Source organism: Eucyclogobius newberryi, unplaced genomic scaffold (assembly GCF_026437365.1).
Source record: "Eucyclogobius newberryi isolate DKJ021-1_F unplaced genomic scaffold, fEucNew1.0.hap1 SCAF_90, whole genome shotgun sequence".
NCBI classification, from domain to species: domain Eukaryota; kingdom Metazoa; phylum Chordata; class Actinopteri; order Gobiiformes; family Gobiidae; genus Eucyclogobius; species Eucyclogobius newberryi.
In genome coordinates, this window is record NW_027316533.1 from 247,893 (window position 1) to 271,618 (window position 23,726).

The 23,726-nt window shown below is 38.8% G+C and overlaps 1 protein-coding gene across 2 annotated transcripts in view; it reads left to right on the forward strand.

Moving 5' to 3' along the window:
- Positions 1 to 23,155, forward strand: part of fam49a (family with sequence similarity 49 member A) — a 36,629-nt gene extending 13,474 nt beyond the window's left edge. Inside the window, exons 2-12 of one of the 2 annotated variants that reach the window (XM_072439543.1) lie at positions 9,995 to 10,050; positions 13,909 to 13,988; positions 16,840 to 16,961; positions 17,464 to 17,569; positions 18,831 to 18,967; positions 19,639 to 19,716; positions 19,954 to 20,070; positions 20,758 to 20,837; positions 21,005 to 21,131; positions 21,208 to 21,278; positions 22,261 to 23,155. In XM_072439543.1, coding sequence (XP_072295644.1) covers positions 13,919 to 13,988; positions 16,840 to 16,961; positions 17,464 to 17,569; positions 18,831 to 18,967; positions 19,639 to 19,716; positions 19,954 to 20,070; positions 20,758 to 20,837; positions 21,005 to 21,131; positions 21,208 to 21,278; positions 22,261 to 22,324 — 972 coding nt within the window. In that variant the 5' untranslated portion in view covers positions 9,995 to 10,050; positions 13,909 to 13,918 and the 3' untranslated portion in view covers positions 22,325 to 23,155. Of the gene's footprint in view, positions 1 to 9,994; positions 10,051 to 13,908; positions 13,989 to 14,162; positions 14,243 to 16,839; positions 16,962 to 17,463; positions 17,570 to 18,830; positions 18,968 to 19,638; positions 19,717 to 19,953; positions 20,071 to 20,757; positions 20,838 to 21,004; positions 21,132 to 21,207; positions 21,279 to 22,260 lie in introns of those variants that run through there. The other variant, XM_072439542.1, reaches the window with a different exon arrangement.
- The last annotated feature ends 571 nt before the right edge of the window (positions 23,156 to 23,726 follow it).

Here is a 23,726-nt window from a genome sequence, read left to right on the forward strand (position 1 = left end):
TGAAATAGATGAGCAGGAAGCAGATTCCACAAACGGTGGATCAGGTTTTTTGAGTTGAGTCTCTGCATTTCCTGTAACTTCAAGACTGTAATTTTACACACATCTTATCATATAATAATACAACAGACATGATAAACATCTGGACAAACGAGCAGCTTCTGGATTGAAGTGAGTTCAAGTGAGTAGATTGTTATTCTGTTTCTACTCCATGTCATCCCTGTAGTTTTAACTTTACTAATCCAAAACCATAATTACTATTATTAGTGTAGCTTTTCTAAGATAAGCCACCTATTTGTTCCATAGAGCAATTTTCTTTGCTTACAATATTACGGAAAATTGTATTAATCTCATATCGCCATGAAGAGTAGTATATATTTCCCATGGAGGTTTTTTGTAGTTTTTCCTGGTCGAGAAGGAGGGTCTAAGAACAGAGGACTCTGGGACATCGTCCCTCGCCACCACAGACATTGTTGATTCATTTTTCACTGTCGCCCTCAGAGGCAACTGCTGTTGTGATTTTGGGTGTTACAAAAATAAATTTAATTGAATATTTGGCTCGAGCCATGGAATGGAATTCATTCCATGGAACGCTTCCATGGAATTCATTCCATGGAACGCTTCCATGGAATGCGATGAGCCATTGGTTTATTATCATTATCATTCATGGTTTTCTGCCACAACTCGGGCATTTTGACCCTCTGAACATCGATGAAAAGTCACACATGGGGGTTTAGACGCGATCGGCTCGGCCCGGCCCGAAATCGAATAAAATGGAACTTGCGAGAACGCCCCCTAGAGCAATAAAGTCTAAAGTCTAGTCTTTAGTCTTTAGTCTTTAGTCTTTAGTCTTTAGTCTTTAGTCTTTAGTCTTTAGTCTTTAGTCTTTAGTCTTTAAAGACTTTAGTCTTTTAAAGACTTTAGTCTAAAGTCTTTAAAAGACTAGTCTTTAGTCTTTAGTCTTTTAAAGTCTTTAAAGTCTAAAGACTAAAGTCTTTAGTCTTTAGTCTTTAGTCTTAGATATCTCTAGATGATCTCTGCAGTGAAAGGGTGTCTCCAAAAATGTTATGTCAGTTGCAGACAGGAAGTTCAGTTGTCAGTGTTGTACTACACAAGAGGAACTACTCTCGGTTCCCACAATGTTTTTGATCTGCTCAGAATGGATTTCCTGTGTCAATGCAACATTGTGAGTGAAATTCAGCTGTGAATTTTGACAGTTTTTTTCCATTCAAAATTTTTTAAGCACAACTTTTGAACCTTACGGTGAGTCAATAGCTTTTCTAAAATTAATCCTGTGCAATTTGGCTACAGGCATATACCAGTAATAAGTCTGCATAGATCAGAGGTGGGCATTGTATTGAAATTTGGAAAATGCTGTTTAGAAAATTTGAATATTGAGTTTATTGGAAAAAATTAATAAAAGCTGATTTTAAAAAGGAAAATGGATCTAATTGTGAAATGTCTGGGCTTTTGTGATTAGTTTTACAGTCATTTTACATTTATCTGATACATAAACCTAGATTTAAGCCATATTTTAACACATTTTTGTTGGATTGACATTGTGTTGTTGTGTTACTTTTAATGGTGGTTGGCAGCCAACTGAAAAGGTGTATTTACCGCCACCTACTGTACTAGTAGTACGTCTTCAAAGTATGTGTTTTAGTGTTCTCGCTGAAGGGTTTTAGCATGGCGGTTCACCATGCTCAAAAGATACCGCCAGGTATTAAGATCACCGCGAAAAGTACTAAGGCGCTCGCACGGTGATCGCCGTAGTACTTTTTGCGAGCGCCGCCTACGGTGGTTTGTCCCACCTCCATCCTTTAACCTCAGACCAGCGAGAACACTGGTGTTTTACACTATACCGTAACAAAAAAAGAGAAAGTGCTTGGGTTGACATACTATCATCACTATCATTATCAGGATACCCCAATATTGAGCTGTCAGTCTGCAATTCTTGTAGTTTAAATTTGTGTAAACAAGTGCTGATTTGTGTAAGAAAGTCTTGTATTAGTTTGTCTTACTATTCAGACACAAATCTCAAATCTAATCGCAGTTGCAAAATGTCTATAGAAAAATTCCAATTTGATATTTACAAATTGTGCAGCTCTATTTGCCACTTACTGTAAAATATGGGTGTGTTTGTAAGCACGTTTCATTTCCCTTTTGGTTTTTTCTCTCTGCAACCAAAGCAAATCAGGCGTGCAGTGTAAATAAGGTCAGATATTCTTGGGAAATAATGTAACTGACGTATAATTGAATCTTAATGCTCAGTTTGTGCCCAGCCCCCCTCAGTAAATTCCGACACTCGCTGGACTGTTATGAATGCATTCGACTGTTGCTATGCAGAGTAAGACATCGCTCCATCGCTCCATCCTTCCAGCCCATCGACTCTTAAATCCTGTGTGAACCTTTGGCACTGTCTGGTCCCAGTCCACGCCTCACGCTGACTTTTAACACGTCCTCTGACTTTTACATCAAATACAATGAGCACTGGGCATGTCACTGTGTCATATTTCAATGATTATTGTGAGATTATAAACGCACCAATATTGACTCTAATCCAGGTGCTTGATCTTGTTCTTTTAACGTGGTACCGATAAGGAGGGAGTGTTACTGACCAAATTTAATTATGTAAAATGTGTCTGTGAATGACTTGGTTGATCAAGTATCGCACAAAACGGGATCAAAAGTGCGGAAATATCACTTTATGCTACTAGACGTAGCATAAAGTGATATCCCCCCCTCTAGTACCAATACTAAGGAGCGATACCTTCACAGTAAAAGAAGGTGCTAGGGTCGATTCCCAGGGTCGATGCATGTTCTCGTTCCTATTTCTGATTTTCTTCAACAGTTCACTTAACACTGAAGTATTCTTTGCTAATGTATTTTTAAAAACTCACAATATATAATATAAATAATTGTTTGACTAGTCGACTAATTGAAAAATGAATCACTGATAAGTCGACCACTGAAATAAGTGCTTGTGTTTTGGAACCCCTCTCAATTAAGTATTCTAAGTAAAAAGCTTGGAAAAAGTGGTTTCTGTGCATCCCTTAGTGGAAAAGGGTTGTCTAAATTACTACTTTTAGTATCGAAACTAGATACTCAATGGAACAAGTATTGATCCTGATTTTTTTTTTTTATAAATGGGACAAAACATAAATAGATTTCTGTAATTTGTGTTGAAAAAAGTTGAAATTTGTAATGGTCATTGTGAAAAATAGGCATGGAGTATCGAGCCTGTTCCTTTTGTATCAAAATCGAGTTTGATATTGTAGTATTGGGACTAATGTGGAATAAATAATACTTTGAAATGTTATAATATTTCAATGGACAAAATACCGTATTTTCCGGACTATAAGTCGCACCTTTTTTCATAGTTTTGGCCGGGGTGCGACTTATACTTATATTTGTACTTATATACTTGTACTCCGGAGCAACTTATATGTGATATTATTTGTTATTTTCACACTTACAACCGCATCTCATACTCCAGTGCAACTTATATATGTTTTTTTCTTCTCTATTATGCATTTTTAGGCTGGTGCGACTTACAGTCCCGAAAATACGGTAATGACATGAATAAATCTGCACCCAAAAAGCACCCGAGCAGCCATAACTTCTTAAACAAAAGCTTCCCTCCTTCCCGCCTTCCCTCTCACGCTTCTTGAATTGTTTTCCCGTGACATTTCTTATTGTGGTTGGTTGATCCTGACGTCCCCAGTGGCCCAGCTCCAGACGTGTGTCGCTCCTGCTGCCCGGGCGACGTGTGCATGCCCTTGAGCCCGCTGCAGTGGTGCCATCTCCACACTGGGAGAGATGCTGCTCGTTCATGTGAATAATGAGTTACAGGTTGAGTCCTCGATGTCTTAGGACGTCTACAGCTGTCACGCGATTTACACTGCGACTGCGGCCCTCCTGGTGCCAGCTTTTGGGGTTTCTGTGACTGTGAATCAGGGATGACACGATATCTCATGTTATTGTTATGATTATTGTGTGGAAAAAACGTCACGATTTAACAATTATTCACGATTATTACATTTAGGTCTATTTTTGGGCTATAAATTGAACAAAAAATAAATACATAATTTTGCTTCTAAAATTATTATATTTGTTTCTTACACCTGAATAATGATAATTCGGTTAATGCGGAAAATCTGAACTAATAATGTTTTATTGACACAATTCAGATCAGTCTGGTAAGAAATGATTAATAACCACATTCTTTTAATATTCTGAATTGCTGTGTATTTGACTTTAGGTGTTACCTTTTATCTCTTGACAGTTTGTGTTTTGAAATGTGTGGTTTTGCTTCAGGTTCGGTTGATGTTCCCATAATACTAAACTCAATTTTGATTCAAAGGATATTGATTTTGATACCGTTACCAACACAAAACCCCATTTTCTTTTATCTTATTTTGTGAAAATAATAAATTTATGTTTTAATGTCTAATACAAAATATTTTGGAATTTCATGTTCTTCACAATGTCCTTAATATCAGAAAACAATTGTCCTATAAATAAGTCCATTTCAGTTATCTCCTTATCATGAATCTGTTGTTTGAGAGTATCACGGTACACATCTATGTATCAATGTGTATTGCCAAGACGTCCATCACGATATATCACGATATTGATATTTTGAGTACAGACCCAATTCTGAAGCCTAGATCAAGACATTTTTTCCCCAACTTTTCAGTAACGCTTCAACTTTTCTCCAATTTGTGTTTTGTCTTTCTTCAGTAATGATACTTGTTAGATATATTCTCACAAACTGGCTTTACCTCATGTAGAAGCTTCATCAGAAAAAGTCATAAGAAATTTGTGGAAAACATTTTGTATTTATGAAGCATAAAGTTCAACTTTTATTCCTGCTTTGAGGCTGGTTTGTTAAAGGAATAATAGAGGATTTTTGGCGTTCAATCTGAGTCTCAATCTTTCCTCGTGGCGTGGACAGCTGAGTAGTTCACATGTCAATCATTCCCTGCATGCTACTGCACACCTGCAGCCTCGTTCCCAGGATGGCGGCACGTTTCCCTGGCTGCACATGCGTGGTTGATATGCCGGTGTGTGTTTAGCGAGTTCCTTTAGTGTACAGTACAAAATGACCACAGAGAAAGACTGTGTTCGAGCTCAGAGACAGAAATCTGCGGGGACAAGAGATGTGATGCGATCCGTCGCACTAATAAACGCACGTGTAGCAGCGGCTGTTGCGTGCCCCGTGCGAGGTTTGATGGTAGGCGGCGTCTTGGAAACAACAGGAGGTTGGGGGGTGAGTGTGGTGAGTGTGCGCATGCGCATTAAAAAAAAAAAAAGGGACTAGCAGTCGCTTGAGTTCTCAATCGGTTTGTTATGGTCTGGTTCATTGCGGTCCGGTTCGTCATGGTTTTGTACTCTTGTTTTTACCTTTTGTCTGAGCTCAAATACTTGTCGTCGTGTACTTAACAAACTAGCTTAGATTAACGTATTTGCTCTGTGATTAGCCGCGCAGTAAAGCATCACCTTGTGCTAAAGCGGCCCTTACCCTCTGAAAACACCACCAATATAAGAGCCAGAATGTTCTCTGTTCTGCTCCATTTAGCCCAGGGAATTATGGGATACAAAGTTCTTTGTACAACTGTCTAAACTCTGGATTTAGACCACTGGTTTGGACTCGAGATTACAATCATCCGTAACCTTTGAAGTTGCTGCTGCTGTGTAATGTCAAGACTTCTGTTCTTTTGTGGCTCTTGTTGAAGAGATATTACTTATATTGATGAAAATACAACTGCATATCAATATCAATAAGATTCTGTCTTCCTTGTTTCTTTCTATCAAGACGTCCTCTGTCAGTACAAACATTTCAAGCGGCTTTCACACATTCGGAAGAGGAAATTTGACTACTTTGTGTTAAATTTGTTTATATTCAGTTCATCTTTAACTAGGAAAAATGATATAAATTGACTCGTCCTAATTTGAAGGCTTCAACATGGCCGACTGTCGCCGTTTGTTTTAGAGCAGTTATTCTTAAGGCCAGGGAGAGTTTGTTGTATGAGCTTGTTCCACGGGTTAATTTGTAGAGAGAAAATCTAGCCTGAGGTCATAAAGGTTTCAGAGTAAAGCTTCCTTTCTTGTGACTGGAAAATATCAGCTTGAGGGAATTATTTTACTATTCTGTGTAAAGATCAATGCTAGATCTTTGTATTGATGATGTGGGGAAAATAACCTACAACAAACATTTGTCTCTTAGTTTAGTTTATGTATTTGAATGGGACAATGCTGTAAATACACCAGATTTAGCTCAAAGCTTTTTTTCATCTGTACTTCCATGGACCAGATATAACACTAAACCAACAGTACACAGTAAAACAGATACAGCAGACACAATCAGACAAGATGCAATAAATACACAAGAAATTACATAAAGGTACATGAATCTAATACTAAAGTGCATTTAGTTAAAGTGCATTTGACTGTGCTCACTACTATGACTATAACTAGCATTTAAAAAACAGAAATCTCTAGAAGAGCACAGATATGAGATGACTGGGGTTTCAGATCTAGTCTATTGATTGACCTCTTGTAGAGTTGTTTAATTGGCTTGGTTTAATTGAGTTCAGTGACACTGATCATTATGAGAAAAAATCATAGAGTGGAGGTAGGACTTTGCTGTTGTGACGAAAGCTCGACTATTGATGGGGCTTGAATGAAGAACTAAGAGGGAAAATGTGTGAATGTTCTTTTAAAACAGTCTTTTTCAGTGGATGATGCTCATTCTAACGAAAAGTGAGGACATCTTCCCCTTTTCACCTCTTGAGTTCCCCCTCTGTGTTTATGCACTTCCCCTGGTCCAACCGTCACCTCTCCCGACCACACACACTGACTTTTATACTTAGTCTCGGATATGTCCCAACTATTCTGTTCATTTTGTCTTAAAGGCTGGTCGGTTTGCATTTATTCCTGTTGTTCGGACCTGCTGTAGTGTCTGTATTTTTGTGTTTGCGTTTGGAGGCAGAAATAAGTTTTTATTTGTCCTGATGACGATTTCTAGCTGCTATCATGGCAATCCATAAGAAATGTGCTGAAACTTAGCTGGTGAGGTGTTTTTTTTTTAAGTTTTCATATTTTTTACTGGCCACTTAGCCAGAGTCATTACGGTTTTACACAATTTCAAAGGAAAAGGCTTTATACCGATTTAGTTTCCACAATTTTAAAAGAGAAGGGGAGAGAAAAATCACTTTGTTATGCAATTAAATCATTTTTAAACACAAAATAATACACTCTTTAATATTTCCATGTAGTCGTCTGATATATAAGCTAAAACTATCCAGGTAAGGTCCAAATGTTGACCTGTTTATGGGATACACATCGATACCTGCTCAAATGAATATTGTGGGGGGTGTTTTGAGAATATTTTTAGTGTTGATCAGTAATGTGGGTGTTGATATTCTGACGAGGCCTACTCTGGTTGAGTAAAACATGTGCTTGTTGAAAGAACAGTTAAAGCAGATTATTGTGCTCTTAATATAAAAGAAAACGATTCTGACATGTGTTAATGTGTTCACTTCATTTGTGCTGAAGCTTATATAAACAGGAGCACCATTATCCTTTTAATGACACACCACGGGCCCATATTTTTTCACCTCCTTTATTCTGGGGAGGAAAATTCCACCTCAAATCAATGTTTCCTGAAAAAACATGTTTATTTTGGCGTTGTGTGCCTGTGTCGCTGTCTCTGCCCGGCTCCACCTCATGCTGAGCGAGCGACACATTTATTACTCTTATCTACGCCTTTTACTCTCCGTCTGGAATCTGCAGCTTTGGTTTGTCAGAGGTTCGGCTTGTTCAGGTTGTGTGACGGTGACTGGATTTGTGCTGCCAGGTTTTGTGGTGTAATTAAGCTGAGTCGACAGACTGAGGACATCTGTCTGTCTAGCACGTCCACAAAGCTGTTGATGTTGAAAAAAAATCTTGCTTTAGAAAATGCACTGCATTGTCAGTGTTTCATCCTGTTCACCATTTCCTAAATGTACGTTAAAGTTGGAGACGGTCGGCAATTCATGATTTTCTAAATTGGCCTGATTTAGTCTTGTTTTATCTGTGATATTTTATTTTTTTTTTATTTGACAGAGTTTGACTAATACATTACGACATAAACATATTTGTTTCAATGTAACTTTGATTATTGTGTCAAAGTATAAAAATGTCTACGGCTGCAAAGATAAATCAACTAATCGTGACTACTCAATTTGAAAATATAATTGTAGTTGTATTTTGATAATCTTAGTAGTTATCTGGACCATACAAACTCAAAAACGCAAAAGAAAATAACCAGGACGGATATTATTACATTCAAATGTGCAAAAATGATAATCAACTTCATATTATTATTTTCAAACTGAATGAAAAGTGGTCTAATGTAGTCTAGATTATTTTAAATTGGTCCATTTACAGTTTGAGATTATTTTTTCTTCTCCATTGCCCATATGTGAGTTATGGCGTCGGTCCAGTCCTTGGTCATCAGTTCAGTTTATGTCATCCATTTTTTGTGATGGCCTTTGTCCCTGCTCCCAAAAGTATGTTTCCAAATGTATCCATCGATATTGTCCATGGCAGGGGTCTTCAGACTTTAGATTCCATCGATAATACACTTTATTTGTAAATATTCTTCATCTAGAAGCCTTCAGTTACCACATTTCAACCTTTTTATTTGGTTAAATGTATTTGAAATCTAAATGTACAAATGAATAATCATGTGACTTGTCGACTACTAAAGTAATTGTGAGTTTCAGCCCTACAAATATCTCTATTGATATCGCAGCACAAACCCAAATGGACACGGGCAACTTCACTCCCGCTTAGACCTTTTTGAAATTGCCAACCACAGTGAGTCCCTCTAGATTGAAATGCTCTTATTATTGATATCGGCGCCTTTTAGAGTTAATCACCACATTAGCCTCAGGGCCAAACAGTGGTACAAAGTGTCCATCTGTCCCCTCCGTCCGTCTGTCCCCCCCGTGTTCCCCGCGGCTGAACGTCAGGGGCCGGGGTGTTGTGGGGGTTCTGACGGTGGCCCCACAGGGACACTAGACCTGCTGTGTGTGGGACATGAGGCTGCGTTTGACATGTTTCCCTCCAACAGTGTCGTGTAGATCTTTATCTGCACACGCATGTTGTTATTTTAATTCCCCATTTTCATGTGTTGTTCCTTCCAATAGAACAGTGTCATTTTAACTTTGTAGATTTTCTTTTTTTTTCTATCTATTATGTTTGATTTTAAACATCAGCACGTAGTCCTGGGAGTAGTCCTGGGAGTAGTCCTGAGAGTAGTCCTGAGAGTAGTCCTGAGAGTAGTCCTGAGAGTAGTCCTGAGAGTAGTCCTGAGAGTAGTCCTGAGAGTAGTCCTGAGAGTAGTCCTGAGAGTATATATAAATATTCTTTAGTAGGAATGGTTAATAGATTTGAGTGATTTGAGGGTTTTTCTGCAGATAACTCTATGAAAATTAAGCACCAACTCTGTTTCTCAGCTGCCTTTGTGTGTAATAATGTGTCATTGGCAGCTTGACCTCTGAGGCTGCAACTATTAATCAGCCAACGGTGACTAATCGACTGTAGTCATTTTTGGATTATTGTATGGTTATCTGCACTGTACAGACTCCACAACACATGACAGCAATAATATTTGTAAATATTCTTTAGAAGGCTTCAGTCGCCATATTTGAACCTTTATTCAGTTAATGTGTTTAAAAAGTCTCAAATGTACAATAGAAAAATTGTTTGACCAGTCCAAAAATGAATAGTTTCAGCCCTAGTCCTCGGTGCATGTTTTTCACAGTAAATGGCCAAATTAATCCAGAAGAGCAACAAAGCTAAAGAGGTGGTTGTGCGTCAGATTGTTTGTTGTCATGTTATGTTAATTATTTTTACAAAAGTGACATTTGTAAACTGTCTCTTTTAGGGGTGATTTAAGATAGTTGTATGCTAACATTTACTGACCGCTGCGTTGTTGTTCTTGCAGAGACGCAGACAAAGCGAATGCTCTAAACAGCAGCTGGGGTCGGTCCTCCACAGAAGGTACGTGTCGGCTCACGTCCCACTCACGATCTTTACACAGGATCAGTCTGCGCTTGTGTCGGAGCAGGAAACTTTCCCTCTCACTCTCTGCTTGTTCTGGCAGCCACAACAAAGACCAGCGGCTTGTAGCTGCTGTAGTAGATGATTGTTCAGCAAATATTAGGATCAACTATTACAAAAGAATGGATCACTCCTCGCGGCGACGCAACACGGACTGTTTAATGTGCTGGAAAAGCAAGTGATTCAAGTGCAATAAAGTCAACCATGAGCAAGTTCCACTCAGTCAAAACTGTTTTAAATTGCTTTTTCCTTGTGGCTTTATTTGCCAATTGCCAATATCTTTGATTGATGTATTAAAATTGCTTAAAGATGAATTGAATTATTAATCGCAATGTGTACAAAAGCTACAATGATTTAGGTAATACCAGTGCGCTCTGTAAACTGCAACACACTTCGTTCCAACAGTTTGATTATCCATCAAACTAGGGCTGCAACTATGCTTTCAGTCATATCAGATACTGATCCATACCAATCGATACTACTGCAGAGACTAAAATGTAGATGTAAATGTAGACATCTAGAAAACAGTCAAGAGAGATGTTCTGAACCAACGAGGTTCAGTTTATGAACCTTGAACCTTTCGAGCCTCCACCCGATTCAGCAAATTTGTTTGGATCGGTGTCGATAGTTGATACCGGTATCGATATTGCTGCAGCAATTAATCGACAAAAACATAATCAAGATCATATTTTGATACTTAAATGTTTTGTGGACTTTGCAAACTCTAAAACTCTCATGAGAATACCTTTTATAACAAAGACAGCGGCAATTCAAAGAAGAACAAATTTGGATTTTCTTCATTAATGCACTTTTAATCGTAAATATTCTTTCTAGAAGCTTTCACTCACCATATTTCAACCTTTATTTGGTTTATAAAGTATTTCAAAGTCTCAATGTATTATAAAAATAATCTAGTCGACTACTAAAATACTACATAAAACTTTTGTTCATTCATTCATTTTCTACCGCTTTATCCCGGGGTCACGGGTGACTGGAGCCTATTCCAGTGATTTTGGGCCTTAGACGGGGTACACCCTGGACAGTGGCCAACTCGTCGCAGGGCCTACATAAAACTTCTTATTCAATATTTGGTCTTATCACAAATGTAAACATATTTAGACCTGTATGGAAACTTAAACTTTGGTTTTAAAATACAAATCCAGTCACTTATCTTTTAGAATCCAAATATTGACTGTACTTTCCTGAACTCCTACAGCTGAGAATGTCCCCTTTAATTCAGAAGTGAACAGAAAGTAAAGCAGAGCGTCCTGTCTGTCATTCTTCCCCTTTGAAACCTCTTACAAATCACTTTACAACAATGTACAGCTCTTAGTCACGCCAAGTCTAGAGGAGTGGTAGTGAAAGAGAGGAGCACACGGTTGTGGTTTAAATATTTCACACCACTTACTAAAATAATACATTTAGGGAAAAGAAAGCTGTGTTTTAACGTAGCAAATACTGTCCTCGTGTTCCTTTTAAATATGTCAATGATAACTTGTTTTTTACAATTTCATTTGACCCTAAATGGAAATGCATGTGTATATTTAGTGTGTAATGTTACTTCTGATGAGGTCGATGAGCAGAACACCACACAGCACAAATAACTGACCTGGAATGAATCAGAATAAGAACGGTTTTATTGCCAATGGTGATTGGGTGCAACATAAAGCATTGAACAATAATAAAGCAACATGTATAAAATCAAAAAGGGGCATACAAGATGACTCAAAGAGGAATTCTTTTAAGGTGAGGAATCAGTTAAACGATCAGTCTGACGTACACGAAGCATGTAACGTTTGAGATGAAGCGACGGTCTGTGTTCTCACACGCCTTTGTGAATGAACTGCAGCGCAAACAGACTCTGATGAGGTGCACTTTACCTCAGAAATGCCCTCGCTATTGAATGAGAACCAAAAACACCACATTATTCAACACCAACACCACATCAGCTCGTCATTCTGCTGGTGACGGTCCCGATCTGCTCATACCGCTGTCATTTACTCATGCGAGTGAAACGAGTAAAGAGTCTAGAAGTTACTTACTTTGACCCTCTGAAGCTCAAATACCAACAAAGTGCATAGAAAATGTACATGATAATTATTCAGTGTTCCAGCTTTCATTTAACTGAAGGAAAAGTCAATATCATAATTATTGTGGGTGACCTAATTGTTAAAGATTCAGTAAAGAAAATTGTCATAAACAATTATTACTTGGTCCATTATTTCAAACATTTGCTATACTGTTGTCCTTGTGTAATTGAAATTAACTGCTTCTTCGGCGATATTAACAGAAATGAATATTGCGATGCTTTTTTGGAGTTTCCTGAAAGTGAAAGTCAGACCACTATCATGTAAATCCAACAGAAATGTCTTAAAATGTATTAGATGAGGTTTAATCATCAGACAAATGTGAAATGTCTTTAAAAGGAATCACAAAAGTGCAGGGATCCTGCACTTTTGTGACATGTAGATAATATTATCTACATGTTATGCACGTTCAAACCGGCTCAGCAGCTCCCCCTTGTGGTTCAACATGAGCCAGATGCTGTTGTAAGAGAGGAATGCTGTATTTAAGAGCACCGGGCCCCAGTTATGAAGCCGATATTTGAAATGTGATGAGCTGAGATGAGTTTGTGGTCTGTGACTGGAGGCTGTGCATAATGTGGGAGGATCATGTGCAGGAAGAGGACAGAGAGGCTTTGTGTCGCTCCACACTGCAAACACGACAAGAAGGTTACAACAGAGAGCGAGGACGAGGACCATATTGTTCATGTGGACTTTAAAGAGTTACAGCTGTTGCCCAAAACGTTTAAATCGAGTCAGAAAGCTGCTACTTGAAGTTACAGAAGTAATTCAAGGATCAATAAAATGCAGCTCAGTTTTGATCGTAGACGCCAACTTTGATACCACAAAAAACTCTTTTAATGAACAGAAGATGCAGTCAGTGATGTATTAGCACTAATCTTTCCAATCCAATGTTAAAATATTAGATATAATGTAATTGTCAATACGGAATAATAGTTTATTTGATTTGACATGTGTTCATAAAAATAGCATCAGAATCTATTTATCAAGGGGTATCTGTTCTTAGTATTTAGTTACATTAATATACTACTTAAAGGCGCAATGGATGATTTTTCGGCGATTTGAGAACGCAGGTGGAAGTGCGCATGCGCACTCCCCCGTGCGGACTGATACAACACACACGTGCGTTTGTTTATTAGCGTAACGGAGCGCATCGCATCTCTCGTCTCCCGTAGATTTCTGTCCACTTCTGCGTCAGCTCGAACTGTCTTTCTCCGTCTTCATTTTGCCCCGTACACTGAGGGAACTATATTATGATAGATCCATGCGCTTAGGCACGCGGAAACGTGGGGACGAACCGCACGCGGCTGCAGGTGAGCGGTAGGTGCGTTTTATGATTGATACGTGGCAGGACAAATGATTTATCCACGCCACGAGGAAATGTGATAAAAAAAATTGCTGAAAAAAATCGTCCATTCCACCTTTAACATACTCTGCCTTAGTACAGATAATTAATTGACTTATTTTAAAAGGGGAACACGCACAGATACCAGAGTTGGAGGTGTTTTACATCTGCTGTCACCTGACGAGGGCAAAGGAAAGTCCACAAACTATTGTAGATATGACATTTTATAATGTTTTATTGGAAGATGATTTTGAACATATTAAAGTCTGGTTGGACATGGCTGCTGTTGCTGTCCCACATAAAAGTGTTTTAACTGTGTGCTTTGTGTGCATTGTGTGCATTGTGTGTGACGAGTGTATTCCTCATCAGGTTTGCTGGAATGGGTAACCTGCTAAAAGTCCTAACAAGAGAAATAGAGAACTATCCACACTTTTTCCTGGACTTTGAAAGTAAGTTTAGCCGAGTAAAGATGCAAGACGTCGCCGCTCTTTCTGTCTCAGCTGCTCCGCGGTCCACGACTCTGTTCTCGCACGCTTTAACCTGGTTCTTATTCTTTCTTTGTGTGATCACTTTTAACAGTCTCAATCTCCTTTTTCTTTGTCTTTTTCTTACTTCTTTTCCAGAGTCCAAATGGGGAACCTTCTAAAAGTGCTCACTTGCACCGAGCTCGATCAGGGGCCAAACTTTTTCCTTGACTTTGAACGTGAGCACTGCTTTTCTTCTGCTTCTACATCTGCAACGGGCTGTGTTCATGTGATGTCATCATAAAGGGCCTCAAAGTGCAGATATAAACCTGTGTTTATCCGATTTTTGCTTGGCTGCAAGTATTTGTGACAATTTTAGAAGCAAAATTAAGTATTTTTAATTCAAATTATTGTCCAAAAAAAAAATTAAAATAAGCCTGATAAAAAATGTGTTTTTGTCACATTAACTTTACTTTGTTGTTCAGAAAGTTTGATGTTGTAAAGTTTTGGTCACAAAGAAGTAATCGTGAATAAATGATTATTTCTCACAATAATCCTAACAACAAAATGTGTTATGACATTCCTAGCTGTTTTTTAAGTTTATGCTGTGAAGCACTTTTTAACCATGTTTTTGAAAAATCCACATTTATACAATTAGGGCCGCAAGAATGACGATAATTAAAATCTGCAAATTGGAGAGACTTATTTAAATCTTAAAATGTCCTCTGTAGAGCTGGATTGAAATTTTCGATTTTCAGATTTTTTTAATCGATTTGCATATTAATGACCGATTATCGATTCGTACGTCCAAAGATCGATTTTTTATTTTTAATTATTTTTTCAATTAAAATTCTTTTCTACATTTCCTTCAGTGAACTTCAATCTACCTTCAAGAAAGATAATTCAGGACTCCTGGATTATCTTTCTTGAAGGTAGATTGACCCTTAACCTTTTCATCAGTCTTCCATCAGTAACTACCAATACTTTTTTGCTGTTTAATATTGATATAATACTAGTTTTAATATGTTGCTTCTCTACACAGTCATGAAGTGAAGGAAACGGTTCAAATACATTTTTCATTTTTAATAACATTAACCCCCGGATCGAATCGAAATTGGATCGAATCTGAAATCAGATCGAAATCGGAGCGAATCGGATTGAATCTGAGAAATCGGGGAAAAAAACCCAGCTCTAGCCCTCTGCAAAAGTCACAATATCCCTTCATGCACTGTCAACAGAACAGAAATCTAATCATAATATCTGCCAGAAAATGATGGTTAAACACATTTTTCCAAATCCTCACAGTCGTATTGAAGATATTGAGTTGCATTACAGCTACAGCGGTTTGTCTAATGAAGACTTCAGGATTTATTAACGTTCATAAACTTGATTAATCTGTCTCCAGATACAAGACAAACATGTTCAAATCAAATATAGATTTTGCTGATAATACGTTTAGTGCTGATTTATTTTTAATGACAAACACTGGTCAGGATGTCCACATTGTATTTAAGGATGTTGTAACTTGGTGTTTTGTTCTTTGGTGAGTTTCACATTTGACAGTTCTTACACTTAAATCCAGTCCAAAATTGACCAAAGTCCAGCCCCTGCAGACGATCATGAATCAGTGAAACTCTTTATCCGCAGCTTAACTCTGGCAACACAGGTTTAGTTGTGATTGTAGTTCAAACCAGTAAGAGCTACATACGGTTCCTTTTAAAGAACATTGAAGTTTATTGAATTGACTTTGTGGTCCTCTTCTGACTCTGATTTGGCCATTTCTTTGAAAATTGTGCCACACCTGAACATAAATGATCAGATTGTGGATGAATGAACGCAGCCATGTCTTTCTCCTCTTCTTCTGGCGCTGGTCAAGAGTTCAGCTCATTCAACAGGTCAACACTGATTCTTCTTAACTTGAATGGCTTTTGGCTCCTCTGAAAGCTGCTTTTATCATTGGTGATTGATTTTTAGTAACTCAATTTGGTCAATGCCAAATTGATAAAAAATTGAGTTGATCCTTGACCTCAGCCTCCTGCATGACCTTTCTGTTGTTTTTGTGTTTTTGTAATGATTGTTAAATATCTAATAATGGAAAAAACCTACAGTTATAGAAACCTGGTGTTTATTTGTCATTAGAAAAAGCTTTGCCTATAAAATACATATACATAAAACAAAAAAACTTAAGCCTGACCAGCCAATCCTTCCCACATTTTGTTCAAATGCAGAAGAAATGCTGAAATCCGAGCATAAAAGGGCATTAAAAAATGTCTCCTAATTTTGGACGGTGCAATCACAGACACTAAATCGTAGCACGTGTCCCTCAAATGCAGAAGACTTCTCATATCATTCAGAACCAAATGTATAACTTAATAGTAATATAAAAAGAGGACCATGCGATTCTCTGATTGGTTAATCTGCCTGTCAATCACGCTCACCTGAAATCTGATAGAAATGATACGTTTCCAGACCACAAACGTCTTTGTAAAGTATTTTCAAGGCGTGTGGTCTTGGCTGGTCATTCAAGAAAAACACAGCCCACCTCCAGAATGACCCTTCAGCTGTTCTCTGGACAAAACCTGCCCCTTTAACGGTGTTTGGAGGTCTTTAACAGAGTATGAAAGTCCACGGGAAAAAATATCTCCAGAGTTTTTCCCTCAGGGTGATTTGCAGCCAGAAATCTAAAGCGTTGAACATTCCCATTGTTTAATTGTTGAGTTCAAAGCGACGCCTCGACATCATCAGCTTCACTCTTATTTTTCTGATGACACAATAAGCTGTACCTCCTCTAGAATGTCTGACGTCGTGCTAACGTGTGTTCCTCCGTTTGTGTCAGATGCCCAGCCGACAGAAGCGGAGCGCGACGTGTGGGACCAGGTAGACTCGGTGCTGCGGGAGTCCGAGAGCATCCTGTCTGGACTGCAGTCGTATAAAGGAGCCGGACAGGAGATCAGAGATGTAAGGACTGACATGAGGCAAAGCTGCAGCACAAAAGGCCTAAAATCGTCAGATTTAAAGAACGTCTTTTACTCTGTGTCCAATGCTAACAATACCTTTTGAAAGGAGCTGTTAATACTAGCACTAAATGTGTCTTTAAAATCATATTAACGGCTTGGATAGTTGGTCAAACAAAGCTCTTCACTCCTGGGATGGGACGAGACAAGAAATCATAAAGCTGAGCCACACATAAATCGTGTGGCTCAGCTCACAATTTTTTATCCTCAAGAGTTTAGATTTAGGATTTGATATTGTTACGGTTGTTGTACTGCCGTTTGGAACTTTAGGTGTAACTTTGCCAATTTGTCTTTGTTATTCAAGGCAAATATAAGTTGATCTTGTCCCAAATAGCCCCTATATTGACAACATCATAATATCTCGAGTATTCCGATAACAATAATCAAACCGTATTTTGTCAATCCAACAGAAATGTGTTCAAATGTGCCTAATCTAATGTGTCCAGGCCATTCAAAACCCCAGTGACCACATGCACCAGGAGCGAGCGTGGAACTCCGTCTGTCCGCTCGTCATCAAACTCAAGACCTTCTACTGTTTCTCCGTGCGACTAGGTAAGACCGACACGCACACACTCGTCTTGTGGCACTGGAGTCGTTTCTGTTCTTAATGTTCCGCACCGCTAAGAAACTGCCTTTGTGAGATGTTCTGGAGTAAAAGCCAGATGGCAGGTTTAGATAGAACGTGCACGTGGGAAAGACTGTGGAAAGCTACTATATGTGATGCCTCCAGAAACAAGAGGACATTTCTGGATTCTGTTTAAAAAGAGGACCTACAGTGAGTTCATTTAATTTAGCTGCATTTATTTATTTATTCAGGAGAAGATTACAAGGACCAGGCCTGACTCTGTTCAGTTCACACTCGATGTTTACACGTGTAGCCTTCAGCCAGGGAAAGTCTGTTTTTGGTGCGTTACATCTGGACAGCAGCGCGGCGTGAGAGAAGAGGATCTGAAGTGTGGAGTGAGATTGAGGCGGATCATTTGCTTCGCTGCTCTGTAACACTTAAAGGGCCATACAAATGAAGGGTGTTGTTGTAATCATTGGGTTTGGCGTTACTTGGAGTGGAGCATCTGACGGGAAGTAGACTACGTAGACAATACAACCGCACATCAAATCATCACAAGGAAAACACGAAGAGAACACAATAGAGCCTCCACAAACAACACAATAACAACAATAATGCATCAAAACTGCCAACTATGGTTCACATCTGTGCACACATGCTCTGGAATACATGCTGCTCTTTCAGTAGTGTGTCAGTTCATGGGTCTATTTCAATCTTTTTGTCGGTTTGCATTTCAATGTGAACTTTGAACAGAATTCTATTGCTAAACAAAATGTCATGAATCGCAATCGTAATCGAATTTCTTGTCAGAAAAATCGCAATTACTGTAGATATTTTTCCCGTTGGCCTGAAAGGAGATGCTGTTCATTTGTGTCCTTGGCTTCCTCACGATCTTTTCTAGTTTTTGTTTTGCAGAATCTTAAAATACTTTCAATTAAACTTGAGTAAAACGGTCTCATTATTGTGCTGTCAACGTTAAAAGTCTGCAATTTTCTTTAAAAAACGACTGACGATGCTGGGTTTTTGCCACGTTGGTCGTAGTGTTCAGAGTTAAAACACCAATGACTAAAGCCTGTCCTAAAATCGACTAGTGGGTTGGATTCCTGAGCCCGATTTGCAGTTAAACCGTATCTTTTGTCATGGTTTATGGTCATTCCCTACAGTCGCCGAACATTATCTGCATGAAACTAAGTCCAGAACATGAACCGTCCTCTTGTGTTTGATTATATGTTTGTGTGTTGTGCTCAGAGAAGGCGCTGTACAGCCTCCTGACCTGCCTCACCTGTCCGCCCTACACGCCCACACAGCACCTGGAGAAGGAGCAGGCGCTGGCCAAACAGTTTGCAGAAATCCTCCACTTCACGCTCAGATTCGACGAGTTAAAGGTAAACCGCACGTTCTGTCGTTTCATTTGTCACGGCGGCGTAAACGAGCAGTCGTGTTTGTGAAAGTGGTTCACAGCAACTGGTTTTGTAAAGGTTTAGGTGAATGCAAGGTGGTGCTATTATTGTTGCTTCTGCAGGATAGAGTGGGAGATATGTCAAAACTGTATCATATCGCCAGCGTTGTATTTGAATATTGAAGATATTTTCTGATAAAAACTAAAAATTACTGCAAAAAGAGGCAGAAATGTCTAGTATAACGTGACATTTCTGCCCTTTTGTGATTAATTTTATGGTCCATTCACGTTTTGTCCTGGACTTGATGGTAAAAAGAGACATTTACAGGCACATTTTGCACATTCCTGATGCGCCGTAAAAACACTGTCGGAACGTTGTTGAGAAAATGCAAAAATATATGTAAGGGGTTCATGTCAATATTATAAGATCAAGTTATCACATGTATTAATTGTCTTGTTTTTTTAATTGGATGGTATACAAGTATTCTTTCAAGTATGATTTTCATGGGTGTATTAAGCCAGTTATTCCCGTGTTCTGCTGCCCCCTGCTGGACGTGGATCCACTGAGTTGAAACTTGCTCTCTGACCAAAAAAAATGCAATAAAATGGATTCTACAGAAAACAGGATTATGTACCAAATGTGTTTGTGTTTTTCAGATGAGAATCCCTGCCATCCAGAACGACTTTAGTTACTACAGAAGAACCATCAGTCGAAACAGGATAAACAACATGAACGTAAGAGACACACAACACAACTGTAATGTGTCAAGTGAATTGTTTATTTCATATTTCCACCACATTTTACATTACATTATATCATTAATCATAGTTTTTTCCTTGTTCAAACTTAATTTTGACATCATTGCTCTCCTCTTGCTTTGTTTCATGTATTGTTAAGTGTCTTTAAGTCTGATGTAATGTTATTGTTGTATCAAATGGTTAAAGAGTGTTTTTTTCCTTCCCTTTTGGTAGCTGGACATTGAAAATGAAGTGAATAATGAAATGGCCAATCGGATGTCTCTCTTCTACGCCGAGGCCACGCCCATGCTCAAAACACTTAGCCAAGCCACCACCAACTTCGTCACAGAGGTGAGCGCGCCAGCAAACGGCCTCATGGGTAATGTTGACGGGGGAAACAAATCTGATTGTTCAAAATTTAAGTTGTGATTTTGTCTCCCTCATTTCCCTAAGATCGTGTATAAAAGGTCTATCTAAAGTTGGGTTAAAGTTAAGCAGTTAATACTTACTAATAGGGCTGTACTCAAAGTAATATACACCGGTAACACGATATACATCATGAGTTATACATATAATTACCTGCTGAATCTGCCGGGCTGAAAAGGTGACTTAATAATATTCTGTATTCTGTTTATTCTGTAAACTTTAACACCAGTTTAAAAGGGACATCCATGTATCATATTGTACATACATATTGTAAGGGCAATTTTTAACATGAACATTTTTAACATATTTTCTTGTTCCTGAAAACCTTTTGTACAATTGTATTAAGATTTGGAGTGTTTGATCATTTGATTTTGTATTAGCTCTATATTAAACCACTTCTCTGTTCTGTTGAGCTCCATCAGCGGTCAGAACTTTAAACCATCATATCTCAGAACTACCCAGAACGCAGATAAAACCCGATAATTCTAAGGAAACGACATTCGTGAACTCTAATAATATAACACCAGCAAGCAATATTACACACTGACTTAAGTTACAGCTCAAACTCATTCAGCTGCAAAAACATTATTGAGTTGTGTTTTTTTCGTGTAGAACAAGACGCTTCCTCTGGAGAACACGACAGACTGTCTCAGCACCATGGCCAGCGTCTGTAAGGTCATGCTGGAAACGCCGTGAGTTCGCGTTTCACACTCGTATTTGCCAATTCTTTCATTTCTGCCGATTGTTTTTTCGAGCCTTTCATTTCCAAAACATGCGGCTGAAATGAAAACCTAATCCCAAAGCAAATGATTGTGTCCACGTAAATGAGTTTTGTATTGACCTCGACTCCTTGTGGCAGTGAATACTCGGCTCGGTTCAGCAGCGAGGACACGCTCCTGTTCTGCATGAGGGTCATGGTGGGCGTCATCATCCTCTACGACCACGTCCATCCCAACGGAGCGTTCAACAAGCTCTCGAAGATCGACGTGAGAGACGCGCGCACACACACACACATGGTTTAAGTGTTTTGTGTGTTTAGTGATGGCTCTTCACTCTCTGCAGATGAAAGGCTGTATAAAGGTCTTGAAGGAGCAGCCCATAGACAACGTAGAAGGCCTCCTCAATGCCCTCAAGTACGTGCCATTATCTGTAGTTTGACACGTTCAAAATCCACAGCTTCTGAGTGTTATTTCACCTCTATTTCTGTTATTTTTGCATCTATAGCCAAATCGATCGGTTGCATCACATCCCAGTAATTGGATAGTAATTGTATTCGAATCGAGCGACGACGTGTCATAGATTTGTTTTCCCTCCATCTCAATAGTAAATGGCAGATCCCTTTATATTATCTCATGAATGCAACACATGTGCTAATAATAGTGCTTTCCTCATTTGACACTCGGCAAAAACAATGCTTTTATACGGTCCATGTGAAAGGACCTTGGGCGAGAGGCATAAGCTCTCGTCTCCAGCGTCGCCGCACTTTGTTTGTGATTTAAATTCATCTTATGCTTTGAATTACTTTGTGTACAAATTGTGCGCTACAGATAAAGGTTTAATTTTAGCTTTATTGAACATTTTTAAACTCATTGAGATCAAAAATGTATTTTCTGAGCTTAAAGATACCAAAACTTTAACATTTTCATATAAACATGTACACACTGGTTATCAGGGCTGTCGTCCTTTAGTTTTGTCAATGAATCAGTCAATGGTGTCTTTGTTGATCAAAGTTTGTATAGTTGACAAATTATTTCATTTAGATTTTAAGAATTTATCTGGAATAACATCAAAAAGGAGAAGACATGGAATGAATTGGCTAAAAGATCTTGGAATAAATCATGAGTTTAATTTGTCTTTTTACACATAAAAACAGTTTCCTTGTACTTTTCTGCACAGATAGTTGTTTTCACATAAACTCGGGTGCGATTGTAGCTTTGCGAGCGCAGTTTGGTGCAAGACACATGGAAACACTTAATCTTTTAGTCAACTAATCGATCAGCAGGGCATGTGTTTCATCAACTACAGTTCATTCGATCCAGTTTTTTTTAACGCGTGTAAATATGGAAATACAGATCAGTCTTGAAGTCACATTTAAATCTCCTGTTTCTCCTCCAGATTCACCACAAAGCACCTGAACGACGAGTCCACTCCCAAAAACATCCGGGCCATGCTGCAGTAGTGTCGGCCCGCTTCTTTTTTTGTTTTTTCGCTTTCGTTTTTTACCGTCTGTAAATGGATTCGAAGAGGATCGGCGAGACCTCGTTCTGATGTATATGTTTACATTATTTAAAGATGTTAATATGTGTGGTTCAGTCATTCCCTCCAACTTCTTCACTCTCTCGGACTCTTTGGACAAACGAACCTGGAACGGCCTTTCACTGTTGGACTGTCGCAGCACAAACGATGGACACCAGTCAGCCTTATGCTATGAAACAGTTTGTAAAATGAACCTTCAGGGCATATTATTAGGTACACCTCTTCTCATTTTCTAACATTATTTAATCCTCAAAGCTACAGACGACTCTCTATTCTCTAAGTGAAGTATATTCGGGTGACAATATTTTGACTTTTAGACCTGGTTTAGTGCAGATGCTGGCATGTGCTTTCTTATTATTCACAGTTGTACCAAATAATATGTCCAACTTGAATCGACCATGAATTACTTCTGCCTTAGAGCTCCTCGGCTTGGTTTTATACTCTCATTTGGTGCAAAAATATGCTCGAATAATATACGTCGGTTGCATTTAAGGGTTGTAATGTTTAAACTTTTATAGTAATGACTTTTTTAATGTTCAGCAATCAAACGCCATCCACTGTGAACACAAAGTTTTGAATGAAGAGGTGAATGATGAGTTTATATTTCCCTATACAGTTTTATTTAATCGTTCTGTGCTCTGATAGGTTGTTTTGTGTTTTGTTTTAAGTAGCGTTCTAAACCTGTCCAGTTTTGCATCAAATGTTCTCTAAAAAACAACCAAAAATATTCAAAATAAATTACTTTGAACAGTGAGGTTTTGTTTGATTATATAATGTCATGTGAAAGTTGTGATTTATTGTTGCCATGACAAAACCTCTGCAGTCGACCCATCTTTTAATTCCACTGAGACAATCGGCTGTTTAGTCAGAAATGCCTAAAAGTAAAAGATTTATAACTATAAGATTTAGGATGACATGACTCTACGATTTAGGATTATTACACGTTGCGGTCCAAAAAGATCAATACCCAATTCGAATGTGGTACATACAGAAAAATACATTTGCCACTCTGTCTGTATAATCCCTCATTTGTCCTGGAGTGATCCAGCGTAGAAACGGTTTCCAAGGTAAATCCAGCTGTTAATCCTCCTCTCCCTGTCCTCCCGACTCTCCCTGTCCTGTCCTCCCTCCTCTCTCTGTCCTCCCTCCTCTCCCTGTCCTCCCTCCTCTCCCTGTCCTCCCTCCTCTCCCTGTCCTCCCTCCTCTCCCTGTCCTCCGTACTCTCCCTGTCCTCCCTCCTCTCCCTGTCCTCCCTCCTCTCCCTGTCCTCCCTCCTCTCCCTGTCCTCCCTCCTCTCCCTGTCCTCCCTCCTCTCCCTGTCCTCC